Source organism: Gastrolobium bilobum, unplaced genomic scaffold, assembly GCF_033153095.1.
Source record: "Gastrolobium bilobum isolate Gb01-03AN ecotype WA unplaced genomic scaffold, APGP_CSIRO_Gbil_v1 utg716, whole genome shotgun sequence".
Classification (NCBI taxonomy): Eukaryota; Viridiplantae; Streptophyta; class Magnoliopsida; order Fabales; family Fabaceae; genus Gastrolobium; species Gastrolobium bilobum.
Genome location: NW_026895478.1, coordinates 139,132 through 158,843, shown reverse-complemented (window position 1 = coordinate 158,843; position 19,712 = coordinate 139,132). Strand labels below are relative to the sequence as shown.

The following is a 19,712-nucleotide window of genomic DNA, read 5'->3' as shown; positions in this document are numbered from 1 at the left end:
CATCACTCAAATTAGTAGATGCAATGATAGTAGAGTTAATGAATGTGTGCCAAAACATAGCCTCTGGAGTAAGATCCACTCTATCCAACTTTTCTGGCACATCCGGTTGTCCACTATTTGGCTTCCATCTAGAATAAGGATGGGTGATGGCACTGCGGATCTCCTCAGCAATAGCAGGCATTTCTTCTCTATAAAGGCCTCTTGTTGCAGAAGGTTGCATCTTAGTAAATGTCTGTGCAAAGTGGCAACTTTTGCGACGATCATGGGTAGTCCCAAGGAACTGCTCTATTGCTGCAGATGATAAAGATGATTCTTGTACTCTCACCCAACTCTTTCGAGTGGTATCCACCGTCTCCAAATTAGCATTTGCACAAAATTCTTTCAGTATTGTGCTGGAGCTCGGTGCAGGAAATCTCACCAACTTCTCCCATTTCCTCCTCTCTGCTGTGAGTCTAATTGGACAATCACTATACATATAGGCATTGATTGGCCTTTCGGATATGATTTTCTTTGGAATAAACCACTTGTAGTACCGGTCTTGAGCTTCAGGTGATAAGAATCGAGTACTGTCAAAGACAGATGAAGAAGAGGTCCTGGGCCTCTTTGTGCCAGCAACACTACTCTCTCCTGTTTTCTTGCTGGAGCCAGAGCCCTTTGTGGTCTTTTTACCCTGCTTTCCCTGCACTCAGAAAAGTTTCAACACAGTAGAATCTATGTATGTATAACTTGAAAATGCACCAGTGAATATCATGTCATGAAAACAACATCCAGAATTCAGTCATACCAAGAAAAAATAATTAGCATATCAGAAAACCAAAAACCCAATTCCCAGATTTATCTTTTACAATCATTCTTGACAGAATGTTTCAGCATGTATTGTTCAAAAGATGTAATAATTAAATCATCACATGTCACTTTACTACTCACATCAGAACAGAGAATACTCAATGGCATAGTATAACAAAATGATAATCTCCCTGTGTGCTCATAATTGGACAATTCCTCACTTCCAAGCAGCATATGGAAACAAGTATGACTAAGGAGCAGAGTTAAACGGACACCAGCCTATAATTAGCAAAACAAGTACCCTTTCAATTATTTCAAAAGTCATACAAACATGGAAGCCAATGTATACACATTCCTCAACACATACACATTCCCAACTATCATCCTCTAACTCCTTATTAGTCTAACAAGTGAATCATCGAACATTTATAAAGCATGTGAGCAATTTATCATAACTTCCACATCCTATGTAGTAAACACAATCAGACAAGGTTCTTTGACAATCAGAACTAAATAACACAGGAACATTTAAACTGGAACTAAATCACATCATCATAAGGGTGTTGCTAAATCAAATAGGTATGCCAATTCCAGTCTTTCTTAACATCCACCATCACAATTAAACCAATATTGCAATAGGAAACATGTTATGACTGAATTATAGAAGCGTACCTTGTCTCCTGCCATTGATGAATTTGTGAACTTCAAAAATTAGAAACCCTAACTTTGAATAAATTGTAATGAGAATCCAAAATTCCTACCCAAAGTGGAACCCTATCTTTGAACGTGTAGCTTGGTGGTTATGGGTGAGATGAAGAAGGTGGTGGTTGACGGTGGTTGAAAGTTGGTGACCGGTTTGGAAGAAGATAGGTGGGGTTGGTTGGGAGAGGGCTGTCGTACGGTGGCTATGGGTTATGGTTGGGGGAGGGAAGAAGGTGGTGGTGGTGATTCACGGTGGAGGACGGTGTGATTTGTGGAGAGAGATGAGTGAGAGAGAAAGAGAGGGAGGGATAGAGAAGAGGGATGGTGGTGACGGCTGAGTGAGAGAGATGAGAGGGAGAGAGAGTGGGAGTGAGGTTAGGAAATTTTTGGGTTTTAAAATCTGAGTTTCCTAATGACGCTCATAGCATGGATTTCTATGAGCGTGGTACCTTCTGAATGGTGATGCTGAGAGCGCGTTATCCACGCTGTGGGTGTGGTAGCTTTTGTTTACTTTCTCACGCTCAAAGCGTGAATCCCACGCTAAGAGCGTGGTAGCTTCTGTTTCATCACGCTGACAGCGTACAATTCACGCTGACAGCGTACAATTCACGCTGACAGCGTGGCTCTCTTCCACATGTCTCACGCTAAGAGCGTGAATATGACGCCAGCAACGTCAATTTTAAGTGCACAGCTTATTACTCTCTAACCTAAAAAATTAAAATGACTATACTAACCTTTCTTGCTGGGTTGCCTCCCAACGAGCGCTTGTTTAACGTCACGAGCCTGACTGGAACCGTTTAAGATTCAGGTGAAGCCAAAGGGACGGAAATTGTGTCCCTATTCACATGTTCTCCATGATAGAATTTTAATTTACTCTCATTGACCTTAAATGGTCTTTCAGCATCGAGAGGGGAGATTTCAATCGTACCATATGGGAATACGTTTTTCACAATGAAAGGACCAGACCAACGAGATTTGAGTTTACCTGAAAACAACCTCAGTCGAGAGTTGTACAGTAATACCTGTTGTCCGGGCACAAATTCCTTGTGCTGAATCTTCCTGTCATGCCACTTCTTTGTTTTATCTTTGTAGATTCTGGCACTCTCATACGCAGAGTTTCTGAACTCATCAAGCTCACTCAATTGAGCCTGTCTTTTCTCCAAAGCTTTCGTTGAATCGAAATTTAGGAATTTAATAGCCCAGAAAGCTTTATGTTCCAGCTCCACAGGTAGATGGCAAGATTTTCCAAATACCATCTGATAAGGTGATGTGCCAATAGGAGTTTTGAAAGCAGTCCTATAAGCCCACAAAGCATCATCTAGCCGCTTGGACCAATCCTTCAAAGAATTTCCAACGGTCTTTTCGAGAATCCTCTTCAACTCTCTGTTGGAGACCTCCACTTGTCCGCTGGTTTGAGGATGGTAAGGTGTAGCAACCTTATGTTTAACACCATACTTAACCAGTAAGTTATCAAACTGTTTGTTGTAAAAGTAAGTCCCTCCATCACTGATTATTGCCCTTGGTACACCAAACCTTGTGAAGATGTTCTTTCTCAAGAAATTGACAACCACCTTAGCATCATTAGTGGGAAGAGCAACAGCCTCAACCCACTTAGAGACATAGTCAACAACAACAAGGATGTATTGATTGGAATATGATGAAGGAAATGGCCCCATAAAATCTATCCCCCACACATCAAAAAGCTCTACCTCTAATATATTATTCAGAGGCATTTCATCTTTGCGGGAAATATTGCCCACTTTTTTGCATCTGTCACATCTTTCAACAAAATCCCTTGCATCCTTGAATAATGTAGGCCAGTAGTAACCACTCTGTAGAACTTTTTGAGCAGTTCTATTGCCTCCAAAGTGTCCTTCGTAGTCAGATGCATGGCAGTGCCACAGGATCTCATGAACTTCAAATTCGGGCACACACCGTCTTATAATTCCATCAGCACACTGGAAATACAAGTAAGGATCATCCCAATGAAACCTCCTTGCATCTCTGAGGAACTTCTTCTGTTGTTGCCTTGTAAGATTGGGAGGCAACTCTTTTATCACCTTGTAATTGGCAATATCTACAAACCAAGGGGGTACGAATATTGTCATTACTCTTTCATCAGGAAAATGGTCATTTATTTCCTTCTCAGGACCATCTTGTAGTTCTTTTTCCTGAATCCGTGACAAGTGATCTGCCACCTTGTTCTCCACTCCAGCTTTATCCCGGATCTCCATGTCGAACTCTTGAAATAAGAGCATCCATCTGAGCAACCGAGGCTTTGCATCCTGCTTATTCATTAAATACTTGATAGCAGAGTGGTCAGTAAACACAATAACCTTAGACCCCAACAGATAAGATCTAAATTTGTCTAATGCATATACTACTACTAGCATTTCCTTCTCAGTGGTGGCATAATTTACTTGTGCCTCATTTAAAATTTTGCTAGAGTATTATATAACATGTAACAATTTATTCCTCTGTTGTCCAAGGACTGCACCTATAGCATAGGCACTAGCATCACACATAAGCTCAAAGGGTAAACTCCAATCAGGAGCTACTAAAACAGGAGCCGTGGTGAGCTTTTCTTTTAACAGATTAAAAGCTTTAAGACATGCATCATCAAATCGAAATTCAGAATCTTTTTCTAAAAGTTGGCTTAAAGGTTTAGCTATTTTAGAAAAATCTTTTATAAATCTCCTGTAAAACCCAGCATGTCCTAGAAAACTTCTAATACTAGTCACATTATTAGGGGGAGGTAATTTCTCAATTAACATCAATTTAGCTTCCTCTACCTCAATCCCTTTTTCAGATATCTTATGTCCTAAAACAATTCCCTCTTGTACCATAAAATGACATGTTTCCCAGTTTAGTACAAGATTTGTTTCTTGGCATCTTTTTAACACATGAATTAAATTTAGCAAACATAAATCAAAGCAAGAGCCAAAAACAGAAAAGTCGTCCATAAATACCTCCAGGTTTTTCTCCACCATGTCAGAAAAGATGGAGAGCATGCACCTTTGAAATGTAGCAGGTGCATTACATAGACCGAATGACATTCGTCTATAAGCAAAAACTCCAAAAGGGCAGGTGAAAGCTGTTTTCTCTTGGTCCTCCGGTGCCACTGGAATTTGGTTGTATCCAGAATATCCGTCCAAGAAGCAGTAATAGTTGTGACCTGCCAATCTTTCCAACATTTGATCCACAAAAGGAAGTGGAAAGTGGTCATTCCTTGTAGCTATATTTAGTCTTCGGTAGTCCACACACATTCTCCAACCAGTAACGGTTCTAGTTGGAATCAGCTCATTTTTCTCATTGTGAACTACTGTGATACCTCCCTTTTTCGGAACAGTCTGCACTGGGCTCACCCAAGCAGTATCCAAAAATGGATAAATCATGCCAGCATCAAGAAGTTTCACAACTTCTTTCCTTACAACTTCCTTTATTGTTGGATTAAGCCTCATTTGAGGTTGTCTCACTGGCTGAACCTCATCTTCCATGAGGATTTTATGTGTTGCAGTTTTGTCTCTTGTTCAGAAGACAATCCCTTGTTAATGATAACAGGGTAAGTCTCCTTCTCACCCAAGAAGATATACTTGAGAGTTTCTGGAAGCTCCTTCAACTCTACCTTTGGTGTACCATCTTCCTTGTCAGAATCTTTCGTTTCAAGGACTTCAAATAACTCATTTTTTTCTTCCTTGAAAGGAACCATTTCATGCACCTGAAGCTCTTCCTCAGATTGTTGAATGGAAAATACTTCTTCTTCCACTACTTGATCTAGAATATCAAGACGAAAGCAATCGCCTTTATCAGAAGATTGTTTCATAGAGTTAAAAACATTGATGGTGATAGTCTCATCATTCATTCTTAACTTTAACCTGTCATTCTCAACATCAATCATGGCTCGAGCAGTCGCCAAGAAAGGTCTTCCCAATAATAGGGGCATTTCAGTACCCTCTTCCATATCTAATACCACAAAATCAGCTGGGAAGATGAACTTATCCACCTTGACAAGCATATCTTCAATAATACCACTTGGTCTCCTCAAAGATCTATCAGCAAGTTGTAGAGAAACCATAGTGGGTTTTAACTTAGTAATTCCCAGAGATTTGCAAACAGATAACGACATCAGATTAATACTTACCCCAAGATCACATAGTGCTCTGCTAACATCAGTGTTACCGATAACAATTTGAATATTGAAGCTTCCCAGATCACTGAGTTTAGGTGGGAACTTCTTTTTTATAATGGCACTACACTCTTCAGTGAGTGTTACTGTTTGGAACTCCTGTAGCTTATGTTTCCTTGACAACAAGTCCTTCATGAATTTTGCATAATTTGGCATGCCAGCCAAGGCTTCAGCAAGAGGAATATTTATATGCAGCTTTTTGAGATATCCAAGGATCTTGCATACTGCTGTTTCTGAGCGTCTTTTTTAAACCTTTCTGGGTAAGGTGCCATAGCTCTCACATATTCTGGCTTCAGCTCGAATTTCTTTTTCTCAGCAACAGTTATTTGTGGCTCCTCTTCCTCACCTTTATGAACAGGTGTCTCAATATCAGAAGGAATAACCACTTCTTCCTCTACCTCCTTACCCTTTCCAGTAGCGTCCGCATTTGTGGTTGGCTTTGTTGGAGCTGCCACCACCTTGCCACTTCTTATAGTTATAGCCATACAGTCATCCTTCGGATTAGTAACTGTATTGCTAGGGAAAGTGCCTGGAGTTCTTTCGGCCATCTGTTTAGCCATCTGGCCAATCTGGTTCTCCAAATTTCTGATAGATGCTTGTGTGTTTCTAGTGTTTTCCCGAGTCTCTTCCATAAAAGCATTGGAATGTTGGCCCATTTGTCCCACTAGCTTCTCTAACTCAGAAGGTTCCTTCGGTTGAACTGGCGGTGGCTACAAATAGTTATTGGACTTGAAGTCAAGACCAGTACCTTGCACTCTCCTTTGGAAGTTATTGTTCCCAGAAGGAAAATTCTGAGTTCTTGGAACCTTTTGTGGTGAGGGTCTCTGATCATACCACACACCATTTACATGTACCTGCTGAGGAGGATCATCGGCTAGCAGAGTAGGACATTCATTGGATTCATGATCTTCCTTGCAATATTCATAGACAACTGCTGCAGCTTGAGCTTGAATGCTAGAAAATTGCATCTTATCAAGCCTTGATGTCAAGTTTGCTACCTGCTGAGATAACAAACTGTTTTCAGCCATCACCACATCATTGCCTTCCAGTTTAAGTATACCTCTTTTAGCCTTGGATGACAATGCTTGGTTTTCGTTGGCAGCCATCCTCTCAGTATAACTTGACTGCTGGTAGTCAGGTTAGAATCTTTTTCAATGGTTGCAAACCTGAGATTCGGATGGTGCTAAAGTTATTGTTCCCAGAAGGAAAATTCTGAGTTCTTGGAACATTTTGTGGTGAGGGTCTCTGATCATACCACACACCATTTACATGTACCTGCTAAAGAGGATCATCGGCTAGCAGAGTAGGACATTCATTGGATTCATGATCTTCCTTGCAATATTCACAGACAACTGCTGCAGCTTGAGCTTGAACGCTAGAAAATTGCATCTTATCAAGCCTTGATGTCAAGTTTGCTACTTGCTGAGATAACAAACTGTTTTCAGCCATCACCACACCATTGCCTTCCAGTTTAAGTATACCTCTTTTAGCCTTGGATGACAACGCTTGGTTTTCGTTGGCAGCCATCCTCTCAATCAACTCAAGAGTCTCATTTGCTCTTAAAGTTTTAATAGTGCCCCCTGCTGCACCATTTAGCACCATCCGAATCTCAGGTTTGCAACCATTGAAAAAGATTCTAACCTGACTACCAACAATCAAGTTATACTGAGGACACCTTCTCATCAAGTCCTTGAACCGGTTCCATGCTTCACACATTGATTCACCCTCTGATTGAGTGAAATTGGTGATATCATTCACCATCTGGTTATACTTCTCCATCGAGAAGAACTGAGCAAAGAACTTCTGCGATAAATCATCCCAGGTTGAGATGCTTGTTGCAGGCTGCCTTTCCAACCAACTAAGAGCCTTTCCTTTAAGAGCAAAAGGAAATAGTCTCAGCCGGACTGCATCATTAGACACTTGAGAATGTTTTGTAGAATCACAGATCATCAGGAATCTGTTTATGAATCTATGAGGGTCTTCATCATCCTCTCCACCAAACTGAGCTATCTCCACTAGTCGAATATTATCGGACTTGAGCTCCCAATGATTGTTGCCCACTTCAGGATGGACAATGCTCGCATTGGGTCTGTTGAATAATGGAGTCAGAATAGTGTCCATGAGTGGATTGTCAGCATCATTGTTGTTTGCCATTTTATCTTCTTCTAGCAGAATATCTAACTCGTTGAATGCAAGCTTCTTCCGAGCAAATTTTTTGTTTTTCTTCTCTGTTTTTGTGATCTCCAAATCAAGTGGAAACTCGGGCTCTTTACCTTGCATACAACTTAGAAAAGAGATTAGTAGCACTTGCTCCAAATATCACAAAAAATTCAAAAATAAAAAAAAATATCCAATCTTAAAATCAAAATCAATTGATATGAGAAACGCCAATCCCCCGCAACGGCGCCAAAAACTTGATGCTTCCCGGCAAGTATACCGATCGCACAAGTAATAAAGTGATAAATAATGTTCTTCTCCACAGGAATTGTGATCTTATATTAATTAATATTCCTTTAAAGAATGGATGAGTTTAAACGGTTTTGACAAGTATTGTCAATTGGTGTGAATATGAGGACTCAAAATAAAGACTTGTTTTTATTATTATTATTTTCTGTGATGAAGAATGAAATTGTAACAACAATCAAAATAGATTTGTAAATATGAGAAGAGTATTGTAGCTAGGAAACACTCACCATATGATCCCCGCTTATTACTTTGAATTGATTTAAAAACACTTATTTATATAAAAACTCAGATAAATATCATCTAAAATAATTAGTTAAATTCCAATCCCTTGGTAATTTAACCCTTTAACTTCAGTTGGAATCCTAATCCCTTAGTAACCCCTCATGAGAATTAAGCAATGAATACGATAATTAAAACATCCGCAATTAACATACATCTATTCCTAGCATGCATACTAATCGTTATCTTACCCCCTTTCAAGATGAGAACTCCAATCTTCCTATCTAGGGTTCTAACTCTCAGACTATTATCAACTATTAGAGTGATCAATTCTAATAAAGAAAATAGGAATTACGCACAGAGTAATGATAAAGAAATTTATATAAACGGGAGAAAATAAACCAATCCTTCGTAACAAGGGTTCACATAAGGTTTGTGACCCTAACTACAATAAAGAAAAACTTAGCCAACCATATTCATGGCTAATAAATCAATATTCAATATTCAATGTGATGAAAGAATGAGAGATGAAAGAATGAAGATGATCAGGAATTCTTCTCTGAAGCTCTTCTCCTTCAGCACGACGGTCTCCTCGGTCTAGATCCTAATTCTGTGCTGAGCCTCCTATTTATAATGCTCTTTTAGGTCTTCCACGTTTACCCTTTTAGACAAAACAGAATTGTCATCTCGCATACTGACGCTCTCAGCGTCAGATCCACGCTGTGGGCATGGATGCCTCTGGATGCCCACGCTGTCAACTTGATATCCACGCTATGGGCGTGGGAAGAAGGGAATTTTTCACGCTATCAGCGTGGAATCCACGCTGTGAGCGTGGTTGCCTCTGGATTCCCACGCTACCAGCGTGACATCCACGTTGTCTTTACTGTGGCAAATCCTCATTTTGCTCCAGATTTGTTTGCTTTTCCTACAAGTTAAGCATAAAATCAATTGTACAATTCTGAAATTGGAATTTAAGCAAAGCAACACTAAACGTTGCCTTTTTATTGAGAATTAACTCATAATCTTTCTCTTTTTGGCTTGAATTTACCCATGTGCTGAAGGCACATCAAATACCAACGTATTTGGACGGATTCTAAAATAATATTTTAAAATCCTAATCGAATACCATGTGACTTTTTTTCAATCCATTAAAATCCTAATTGAATACCAATGATTTTTTTATCCAAAAATAATTCATTAAAATCCTTGGAAATCTAAATCCATTACACCCCTTAGACTACGATTTTATGTTTTGAAGTTTTAATGTTTACATATTTTCGGTATGATAACATTGAATATATTTACATTGATAGTTGTAGGTAAATCAAAAGACAATAAAACAAAAAATAAGAACAAAGTCATGTAAATCAAAGGCAACCGATTATCACTACACGTGAGGGGGGCACTTTGATTGGGCTTTAATTCCTTGTGTCCATTAAGACACAAAAGCTGTCTACCGTTACATGCAAAGGCTTTTACCCCATTTCCATTAGCGTTAGCTATAAAAAGAATTGGAATCGGAGAAGCCAACCAAACCAGTCCATCCCTTACATTTTTTTTTAACCAAGAAAAAAAAAACAAATATGATTCATTTTTCTTTCTCCCTTTAAATTTTACATTGCCTTTCCTTTCCATAATTTCAAATCAAATTCGTATATTTGATTTTTTTTTTTTTAAATAAAATATAATAACAAGAAGAGGAAAAAAAAATCATCTTCTTCCATTTTCAGTCCCTATATATTACTAAAATCATGCTTTCTCTTCACACTGTTTCTGGATATTTGCAATTAATTTGGTAACTGAATTTGAATTTGAATTTGAATTTGGAAAATCAAAATTGACACAATTAGAACAAGTAGAAGAGGAAAAAGAAGGAGAAAACGGGTGGGGAGGCATATAGGAACATTATGAACCTACCCTTCTCGTGTTCTTAGTCTCATTGTGCCTCCCCTCAGATCTTAGTTTTATGTAAGATTTGGCATCTGGGTTTTCCTGTGTGGGTTGGTTTTGGAGGAAATCTGGATTGAACGTTTTGAACTTTTTTTAATTGGAGTGTGCCTTTTGATCTTTGATGGGTTGTCTGATTGAAAATATTCATGGGTTTTTTTTTTCCAGGATTGCTTGATTGTGGATTGATTCACTGGTCGGTGAAGGATCCGATGTTTCCTAATTGAATCCGAGAATACCCTTTTTTAGAGTAAACTAATATTGTCATAATTTTAAGGTAATTTGTTCTACTGTTTATGTTTGAACAATTTGACAACTGGAAATTAAGTTATGATTTTATTCTAACTGGATTTATTGCCATTTCATACTATTATGCTTTTTGTTTTTATGATGTTTTTGATGGGTCTTTTTTCTTTTTAAATTTTTTTTATGCTATAGATATTGTATAATGAATTGTATGAGCCATGGACCTGCCTTTTCTTTTATCCTATGACTTAGATGCTTGGTTTGTCCTAGGAAGCTTGGCTTTTTTTTTCAGTTCTAACGATGCTGCCACTTGCATTTGTGAGTCTTTGAGCTTAATGAATTATGTATCTTTTGCTTTATAGATAAAATGCAATCAGATAATGGCAAATTATTTATTGGTGGAATATCATGGGATACAAATGAAGAGCGGCTCAAGGAGTATTTTAATAATTATGGGGAGGTCATGGAATCAGTGATAATGAAGGATCGGACAACAGGTAGAGCCCGGGGATTCGGTTTCATTGTTTTTTCTGACCCAGCTGTTGCTGAAAGAGTCATAAAAGAGAAGCACAACATTGATGGAAGGATGGTAATTTCTTGTTATATTCCTCTTTTAAGACTAATTCTTACATTTTGATATACTTGAAATCGGAATACTTCATTCCAAAATAGCAGTTCAAGATATTGAATTGTACTTTGCATTGCTGAATTTGAGGTCAGCATAGCGTCTTTATTTAGCTAGACTTAAAATGGATCAAGAATTAATTATCTTTTCAAATTTGATTGCTTTTTAATACCGATTCATCTATAATTAGGTTGAGGCAAAGAAAGCTGTCCCTAGAGATGACCAGAACATACTGAGCAGAAACAGTGGCAGTGTACATGGTTCTCCAGGTCCATGCCGCACAAAAAAGATATTTGTTGGAGGTTTAGCATCAACAGTAACAGGGAGTGATTTCAAAGAGTACTTTGATCAGTTTGGGAATATAACAGATGTTGTAGTGATGTATGATCAAAACACTCAGAGACCAAGAGGGTTTGGATTTATCACTTATGATTCTGAGGAAGCTGTTGACAAAGTCTTACTCAATACTTTTCATGAATTGAATGGTAAGATTGTAGAGGTCAAGCGGGCAGTTCCTAAGGAGCTATCTACAGGACCAAACCACAGCCCACTTGGAGGATATAACTATGATCTTAGTAGGGTTAGTAGCTTCTTAAATGGCTTCACTCAGGGATATACTCCAAGTAATGTTGGAGGGTATGGCCTTCAGGTGGATGGTAGATTCAGTCCTGTTTCTAGTGGTCGAAGTGGATTTGCTCCATTTGGTTCTGGTTATGGAATGGGTATGAATTTTGAGTCTGGTTTGAACCCTGAATTTGGGGCAAATGCGAATTTCAATAGTAATCTTAGCTATGGTCGAGGATTAAACTTAAATCCTTATTATATTGTCAGTTCAAATAGGTCTAGTAGTCCTATCGGGTACGATGGTGGCAATGGTGGAAACAATTCTTTCTTCAGCTCTGTGACTCGAAATTTGTGGGGGAATGGTGGCCTTAGTTATGGAACAAGCTCTGCTAGTTCCAGCGCATACATTGGATCAGGGAGTGGGAGAGTTGGAGGAAACACATTTGGCAATACTGGAGTCAACTGGGGTTCTTCATCAATTTCTGTTCTAGGGGGAGGGAACAATGTATCACAAAGTAGTGGCAACCTTGGCTTTGGAGGTGCAGGCAACAATTATGGTTTGGGGACTGGAGGGTACGCAAGAAGCAGGGGTACCAATATACCCCCAATGTCGTCGTACTCTGTGTCAAATGGTGGTTACGATGGGGCTTTTTCTGACTTTTACAATAGTAGTTCAGTTTATGGTGACCCCACTTGGCAATCTTCAAATTCTGGGCGAGATGGATCTGGTCCCTTTGGTTATGGACTTGGCGGTGCAGCTTCAGATGTTTCTACCGAAAGTTCTCCAGGTTATGTTGGAGGCTATACAGTTAATAAGAGGCAGCCAAATAGGGGTAAGAGCCACCTTAGCCAAAAAAATTTCTTCTCAATATTTTGGTGAATTTCTTCTGTTCCCCACTAACTAATACCATGACTTTGTGATGTATGAGCAGTATAAGTAGTACTACAAACTTGAAAAATGACTGGTAGATTTGCATTGTCGCATGTCTTTTAATGTTCAGTTTAAAAGCATGAGTTGGTGTCTAGCATACTAGGTGGGTATGTGTTCATGCATGATCAAGTAGTCCTTAATAATGTTGTAAGAAATAAACCGATATGTAAAATTCTTTACAGTGCAATATTGAATTAAATAAAGTTGCTGGTTGAGTAAACAGTTATATTGTGTGAGCCAGGCTTTGTATTATTGTTTTGTTTTTTGTTGACATCTTGACATTCAATACTTTCAGCCCATAGATTGGGGTTATTATTCTACAAATTCATTTTTAAATATATGCAGCCTTTGCATTCTAAGTGAAATTCAATAGTTTGTCAAGATTGATGCAAATATTGAGCTTTTCTTTTGGGACTTTATGTTGTTTTCATGTTTGAGTATGTTGTATGTAAACATTGAGAGAAAACTAAAAGGAAACAGTGGGAAAGTGAATGCAAACTAGATAGAGATAGAAGTGAGAGATCTACTCTGAAACGGAAAATGTTTTTCTGAAAATCTGAGAACTGTTAAATAGTCTCTAATATTTATAGACCTAGATTCAGTTATTCATAGTCAGTTACTGATGTTAGAGTTAGTTGAGATATTCTGTGACAGTTAGAACAGAAAAACTAATTAAGTTTTTCATACACTCTAACAGTCCCCTCAAACTCTGGGTGGATGAGTAAACTGAAATTGATAGAACATCCTGAGTTTTCCCCTTAGACTAGAGAACTAAAGCTTGGATAGAGACTTATTCAGACCATCAGCAAGCTGATTTTTGGTAGGAACATAAGCAACAATGAAGCACTTATTAAGGACCTTTTGTCAACAAAGATGTCTAGCTCCATATGTTTGGTGTATGTGTGTAGCACTAGATTGTAGAAGGAGATTGTCCTCAGGCTATCACATTATATGGCAGGAGTAGTAACTGGTACATGTAATTCTGTCAGCAAGGTCTGAATACGGAAAAGTTTTGTGGCTGTTGTAGCAAGACTGCAATACTCAGCTTTAGTACTGGAACAGGAAACTAGAGCTTGGTTGCAAGACCACCATGAGGGCAGGCCATATTAAGTCCTAAAAATTACACACGTACCGGAGGTGGATCTGGGGTCATCGTGGTCTAATGCCCAGTTATCATCGTAGAACTTCACAAGTGCAAGTGGTTGTAGACAAGTAGCAAGTTGCAGAAGCAAACCATGCATAGGTGTCCCCTTTATGTAAAGAAGGATGAGCTTGACCTGCCATTGGGACTCTAGAGGCAGACATATGGATATCTCAGGTCTTGTAATTGTGGCATACTGAAGTGCTCTCCCCCAATGGACCTATACAATTGAACGTATCATACATAATGACTGCCATGTCTATTGAGCTTGCAGCCACCAACTATTGGAGTAGAAATATTTTTGGCATTACTCATGTTTGTCTTACCCAACGAGTTCAGTACATAATTGGCTCGAGAGAGAGAAAATGCTGCCACTGAGCAACTGTTTAACTTCAATAAAATAACCCCGAGAACTCAGCTGTTTGATGTCAAAGACATAATTAAATTTGGAAATTAACTACTGAATGAGAGAAAATGAGGTGCCGGTTCGGTCACAATAATGTTCTGCACAAATCAGCATATAAACACAGTGAGTGCAGCCTTTTAGAACAATGAGAGATGGGTCTCACTTACTAGAAGAATATCCGGAGCTAAGAAGAATGTTTGTAAGTCTTTTAAACCAGGTCTGGGGGGCTTGTTTCAGTCCTTAGATGGCCTTGCTAATTTTGCAGACCAATATCTTGTTAGGATCTTCATAACCTAGGGGTGGTTGCATATGCAATTCCTCCTCTAACAAGCCGTTAAAAAAGGTATTATTTACATCTAGCTGCAGGATTGGATAGCCTTTAGTAAGGGCCAAGTGAGAATTATACGTATTGACCAGTTTTGCCACTAGAGAGAAACGTTTCTGTGTAGTCAAAATCAGGTTGTTGGTGTAAACCTTAGGCTACGGACCTTGTATTATTTGATTGAGCCATCAAGATTCTCTTTGGTCCTTAAAACCCTTTTGCAATCAATAGGGCTGCGACAAGGTGTTAAAGAAACCAATATCTAGGTTTGATTGGCTAGGAGAGAATCAAACTCAACCAATAAGCGCTTTCTCGTGAGGAATGGCCAATGCTTGTTAAGCTGAAGTGGGTTCTAAATGAGTAAGGAGTAAGATAGGGACATAGTTGAGGTTTGACAATGCCAGACTTTGACGTGGTTTGCATAGGACAAACAAACCAAGAGGATGTTGGAGGTAGTGGTGCCATTGGAGTAGGTGCAGGAGGGCTAGGAATCGAAGTAGAGGGAGATGGAGTATACAAAAGTGAAGGTGTGGCAGTAGAGGTAAAGGATGTAGGGACAAGGTCGACAATAGAAAGAGGTACTGAGTCACTAACACAGGAACGAGAGGAACTGAGGCTGGACTAGGTGGTACGATTGGAGAGGAAAAAGAGGAATTGGAAGCTTTGGAATAAGGAAAACAAAAGTCACTGAAAATAACATATCAACTAGTTGGAGAGAAGCACTTATAGCCTCTGTGATAAGAGGAATAGCCCCAAAAGGTACATTATGTGGATCTGAAGTTAAGTTTGTGTTTGTATAAGGACTCTGATAAGAACCTTGGGATGCACCAAAGTGGATAGCGGGAAGAACCAAATACTTCACGAAAGTTATAATCAGGACATTGATTAAAAAGACAGAGAAAGGGAAAAACATGGTTAAGTGAGGTAGTTGGTAACCGATTGATTATATTATCTGCAATGAGGAAAGCATGATCCTAAAAGTTGAGGGGTGATGATGCGTGAACAATAATTGTGGGATAAACTTCAATTATCTATCGATGTTTACGCTTAACAAACCTGTTTTCTTGATGTGTATGGGGACATATTAGCCTGTGAATGATACCAAGATCAGCTAAGGCTTAAGAGAAAGGTCTAAACACTTCCCCTCACTTAGTGTGCAATGATATTATTTTCTTTCCAATTGCTAATCAAGCATTGATTTTAAAAGGGTGGAAAGCCTAAAGTGCCTCAGTCATGGGCTTAAGAAGGTAGATCCAGGTGTTATGAGTTCAAGCGTCAACAAATATGATATAATATGCAAAACCATCAGAAGAGGGCATAAAGGCTGCCCCAGAGATCACTAAACAGTAATTGAAAAGGTTCATCGTAAACAATAGAGGATGGATAGGAGGGTAAGTGATGAGCTTTACCCAACCAGTAAGCAGTAAGAAATCTTCAACAGTTTTATTATTGAGTGGAAAAACTAGAAAAGAAGATTTGTATATTATTGAATCGTTTAATATCTGTACAAGAGCTCTCTATTTAAAGAGTACTGAAAGACCTAATAGGCTAAGCCCAAAATACACTTCTAGAGTATTCTAGCTAATACAAATAAATAGATAAAATTCTAATATTTACAACACTCTCCCTCAAGCTGAGGAATGGATATTTATCATTCCCAGCTTGTTAGTAAGCTCTTGAAACCTATCATTAGGTAGACCCTTAGTCAAGACATCAGCCAATTGACGACCAGAAGAGATATATGGAGTAGTAATCAGGCCACTATCGAGTTTCTCTTTGATGAAGTGGCGATCAATCTTAATATGCTTGGTTCGATCGTGTTGGACTGGATTGTGGGCTATACAGATGGCTGACTTGTTATCACAGAATAACTTCATAGATCCTTCATATCTCACCTTGAGATCATCAAGAATGATTTTCAACCATAATAACTCACAGATCTCTTGAGCCATAGCCCAAAATTTCGCTTCTGCACTTGATCTAGCAACCATATTTTGCTTTTTATTTTGTAGCCCCTATTATAGAAATCAATCCATTCTGTTCTTGTTTGTTTATTTAGAACTATATACTGCAAACAGCTCCTTTTATTGATTCTTGCCTTGTTGACTTTTTTTCTAAACCTACATTTTGATCTGTACTCACTTACACAGCTAGCTAGTTTGAATTTTCTTTTAGGACTCAAGTTGAGTTAAATGTTATTTTATATGCATAATTATTATTCTTTTATTAAAATTGGAAAGGTAAGATCTTTATGATCCATATCAATCTCACAATTTATGATCTTGTCACCCCCTTCCAATCTTAAGTAAGATCTCAATTTTGACTACCTTGATGAAGAGCCTACAGAGAGAAAAGGCAAGCATTGACCCTTAGCCGTATGAATCTGATAATCACCATCTAGATCAAGATCAGTTGTTTGTGGCAGATTAGCGGTGACATGATGAGTTGGGCTGGAGTCAAAATATCAGATATAACCAACAAATGGCTCAGGAGTTGTGAGATAAATCATAGGAGATTGCTTCTGAGCTGGAGCTGAATGAGCAGGTTGTGCAAACTGACCAAAGGAGGTAGGTGCTGAAAGAAGCCAAGGAGGCATAGATTGCACTTGAGGTGAATGTTGCAAGGCAAGGTAGTGTATACATAGGTGAATAAGGTGGCAGTGCCGGCAGTGGAGGTTGATAGTTAGGAACAGGATCTGAAGTGCTAGAAGCAGTGAAAGCTGGATCAAATCAGTGAAAATATATCATGACATCGTGGCCATGCTCATGACAAAGTTAACACTCATAGTCACTGTGATCACCTATGCCAAAACAGCCTTCACATCCACAACGACCCCCATGACTAGGCCAAAATCCATATGAAGGAAAATGTGAGCTATATTGAAGATGTTGTGAAAGTTGAGACATGGAGAACGGAGCTCCAAAGCCAAAACTTGTAGTAAAAGGAACTGAAGTTTGCACTTAGGGTGTTAGAGTGTTATAAATTGTGTGCCTGGGATTGGTATCCAATTACTTATCTGCCAAATTAACAGAGTGTGCATCTGATAAAGACACATGTTTTTGGTTCTCGACATGAGCTTCATGAGCAAAATGTAGAGATTCATCTCACTCACCATATACAGATCAAGCCTACTATTAATGGAGGTGACAAAGGAATCATACTCCTTAAGATGTCCCTCCAAGTTTTAATCAAAATGTTGAGGAGAAAATGGATGTCCAATCGAAATCAGAGAGGCAATGATGGCTTTGATCAAAACTGAGATTGATCGACAGCCTTTTTTGGTATTGCGCAACTCAGATTGAAATTGTCGAATCTTCACCTGAGTTTGAGAGTTGAAGAAGCTGTGGATCTTGTTCCACAGGTTCCACAAATGCACACAACCAACTACTCGACATAGAACCAAGTCTGAAAAAAATGAGAGTAGTCACGAAAAATGAGGGACTAAATTGAAGACAAATTCTTTCGAAGACTATAATATCATGATTATATCTTACAATATATTAAATTTCTTATATGATCTCTTAGTATTAGAGTAGCTATATTGTATACTGGACAGCTGTGTTTATAGTCACAGCTGTACCCAGGGTTATTTGTGTAAATAGCCAACACATTAGTTGGTAAACTGATGGTGACGTGTAAGCTTGTAACAAACTTAGTTGTCCTATAAAGGGACGCATGTGTACTGTTTTCAGAATATACTGAATAATATGAACTATTCATTCTCTCTCATCTTCTCCTTGGTTCTCTCATTTCTCTCTCTCTTTCTTCGCTCTATGATTTCTTTGACTTAGGAATAGTTTTCACATTTCTTTATATTTCATGATTTGTTTCCTTCTTTAATTCCATTTGTGTAAATAAAGCTTAGTACTTTGCCTTTTGTATGACATTGTATTGCATCTTTCACTCTAATATTATCATGGTATCAAACTGGTACCATTTTTTGTGACTTGTCATTAGGGGTGTAAATGGGTCAGCAGCCTATGTTAGGTCAGGCTTGATCTAATACATTTAGTAAAATAAACAGGCTCATACCTTTAAAAAAACTCGTTTAGAAAATAGGTTGTAGGCTAACTTATATTGTATTTTTATTTTAATTAAAATAAAATAAATATTTAAATAATTTATATTAATAAAATAATTTTATTTCATCTATTTTTTCTAATTCTTGATAGGAATTGAAGGTCTGATAGGCTTAAGTAGGTTAATAGGCTTGATCCTTTAAAAATATACGCTTGGCCAAACCAATAATTTAGTTTATACCAAGTTAGGCCAGGCCAGACTCAATATTTTATATAAGCTCGGCCTATTTAGACCAAAACCTAACCTAAGCCAGCTCATTTACACCTTTACTTGTCACATCACTGTTTTGTCTTCAATTTTTCTTTTTCTTTTTCTTTAGTAAGATTTAGTTTTAGCTACAATTTACTAGTTCTATTTCTGCTATATATGTTGCTTCGTAATTATCCTTATTATACAGCAATAAATAATATAGATGTAAATTTAAGACTGGTACACAGTTTACTTGAAATATGTTGATTGATCATTCAATAATTGGTTTTTGGTACAAACTTAATTGTTTAGTTTGCCAACACTGATAAACTTCTATATTTGCTTCAGGAATTGCTACATAGGATGATCATTTCGAAGACAGGAACTTATAGGTAAAAGATAATCCAGTGAAGCAGGTGAATTGTGAATTTTGCACACCACTGTTACTGTATTTCGGTAAAGACATAAGATGTTTGGTTATCTAGAGTTAATTGGATTACTTGTTTTGAGGATTCAGTTACAGAGAATAGAAGTTACAAGAAGTGTTAATGCTTGAGTTTTTTTAGTTACTGTTTCTTTTTTTCTTTTTCTTTTTTAATTTTGAGTTACTGTCTAGGTTTTTGAGATTTTGGGATTTGAGTGAAATGTAAAATCTGGTTGCAGGATATAGTGGAACTGTATCATGCATCACTTGTGAGGCGGCAATATACAGTATTTCTTGTGTTCTTGAGTAGATTTTGGTCTTTAATGTCTCGCCAAGTTGTGGATCTGCATTTGAATTATCATTTTGATTTGTTTTAGCAGATTGTAACTAATGTTTCTGTTGATTAATAGTGTGAAACATTGAAGGCATACCCTTCCAGGAACCCCTCGAATATGTTACAAATATATTCTGATTCTTT

General features: G+C 38.1%; 2 protein-coding genes and 1 non-coding gene across 3 annotated transcripts; 2 read left to right on the top strand and 1 right to left on the bottom strand.

Moving 5' to 3' along the window:
• Window positions 1-4,960: 4,960 nt before the first annotated feature.
• On the bottom strand, window positions 4,961-5,809 carry LOC133313659 (uncharacterized). The gene has a single exon (XM_061515056.1). The coding sequence runs from the start codon at window positions 5,807-5,809 to the stop codon at window positions 4,961-4,963; it is 849 nt and encodes a 282-aa protein (XP_061371040.1).
• A 1,522-nt stretch (window positions 5,810-7,331) lies between these two features.
• Window positions 7,332-7,437, top strand: LOC133313716 (small nucleolar RNA R71). The gene has a single exon (XR_009751848.1). It is a non-coding gene; the product is annotated as a small nucleolar RNA R71 (small nucleolar RNA).
• Window positions 7,438-10,140: 2,703 nt separating this feature from the next.
• Window positions 10,141-19,507, top strand: LOC133313629 (heterogeneous nuclear ribonucleoprotein 1-like). Its single transcript, XM_061515028.1, has 5 exons — window positions 10,141-10,327; window positions 10,475-10,583; window positions 10,915-11,141; window positions 11,368-12,574; window positions 19,159-19,507. The coding sequence occupies exons 3-5, from the start codon at window positions 10,920-10,922 to the stop codon at window positions 19,170-19,172; spliced, it is 1,443 nt and encodes a 480-aa protein (XP_061371012.1). The 5' UTR covers window positions 10,141-10,327; window positions 10,475-10,583; window positions 10,915-10,919; the 3' UTR covers window positions 19,173-19,507.
• The last annotated feature ends 205 nt before the right edge of the window (window positions 19,508-19,712 follow it).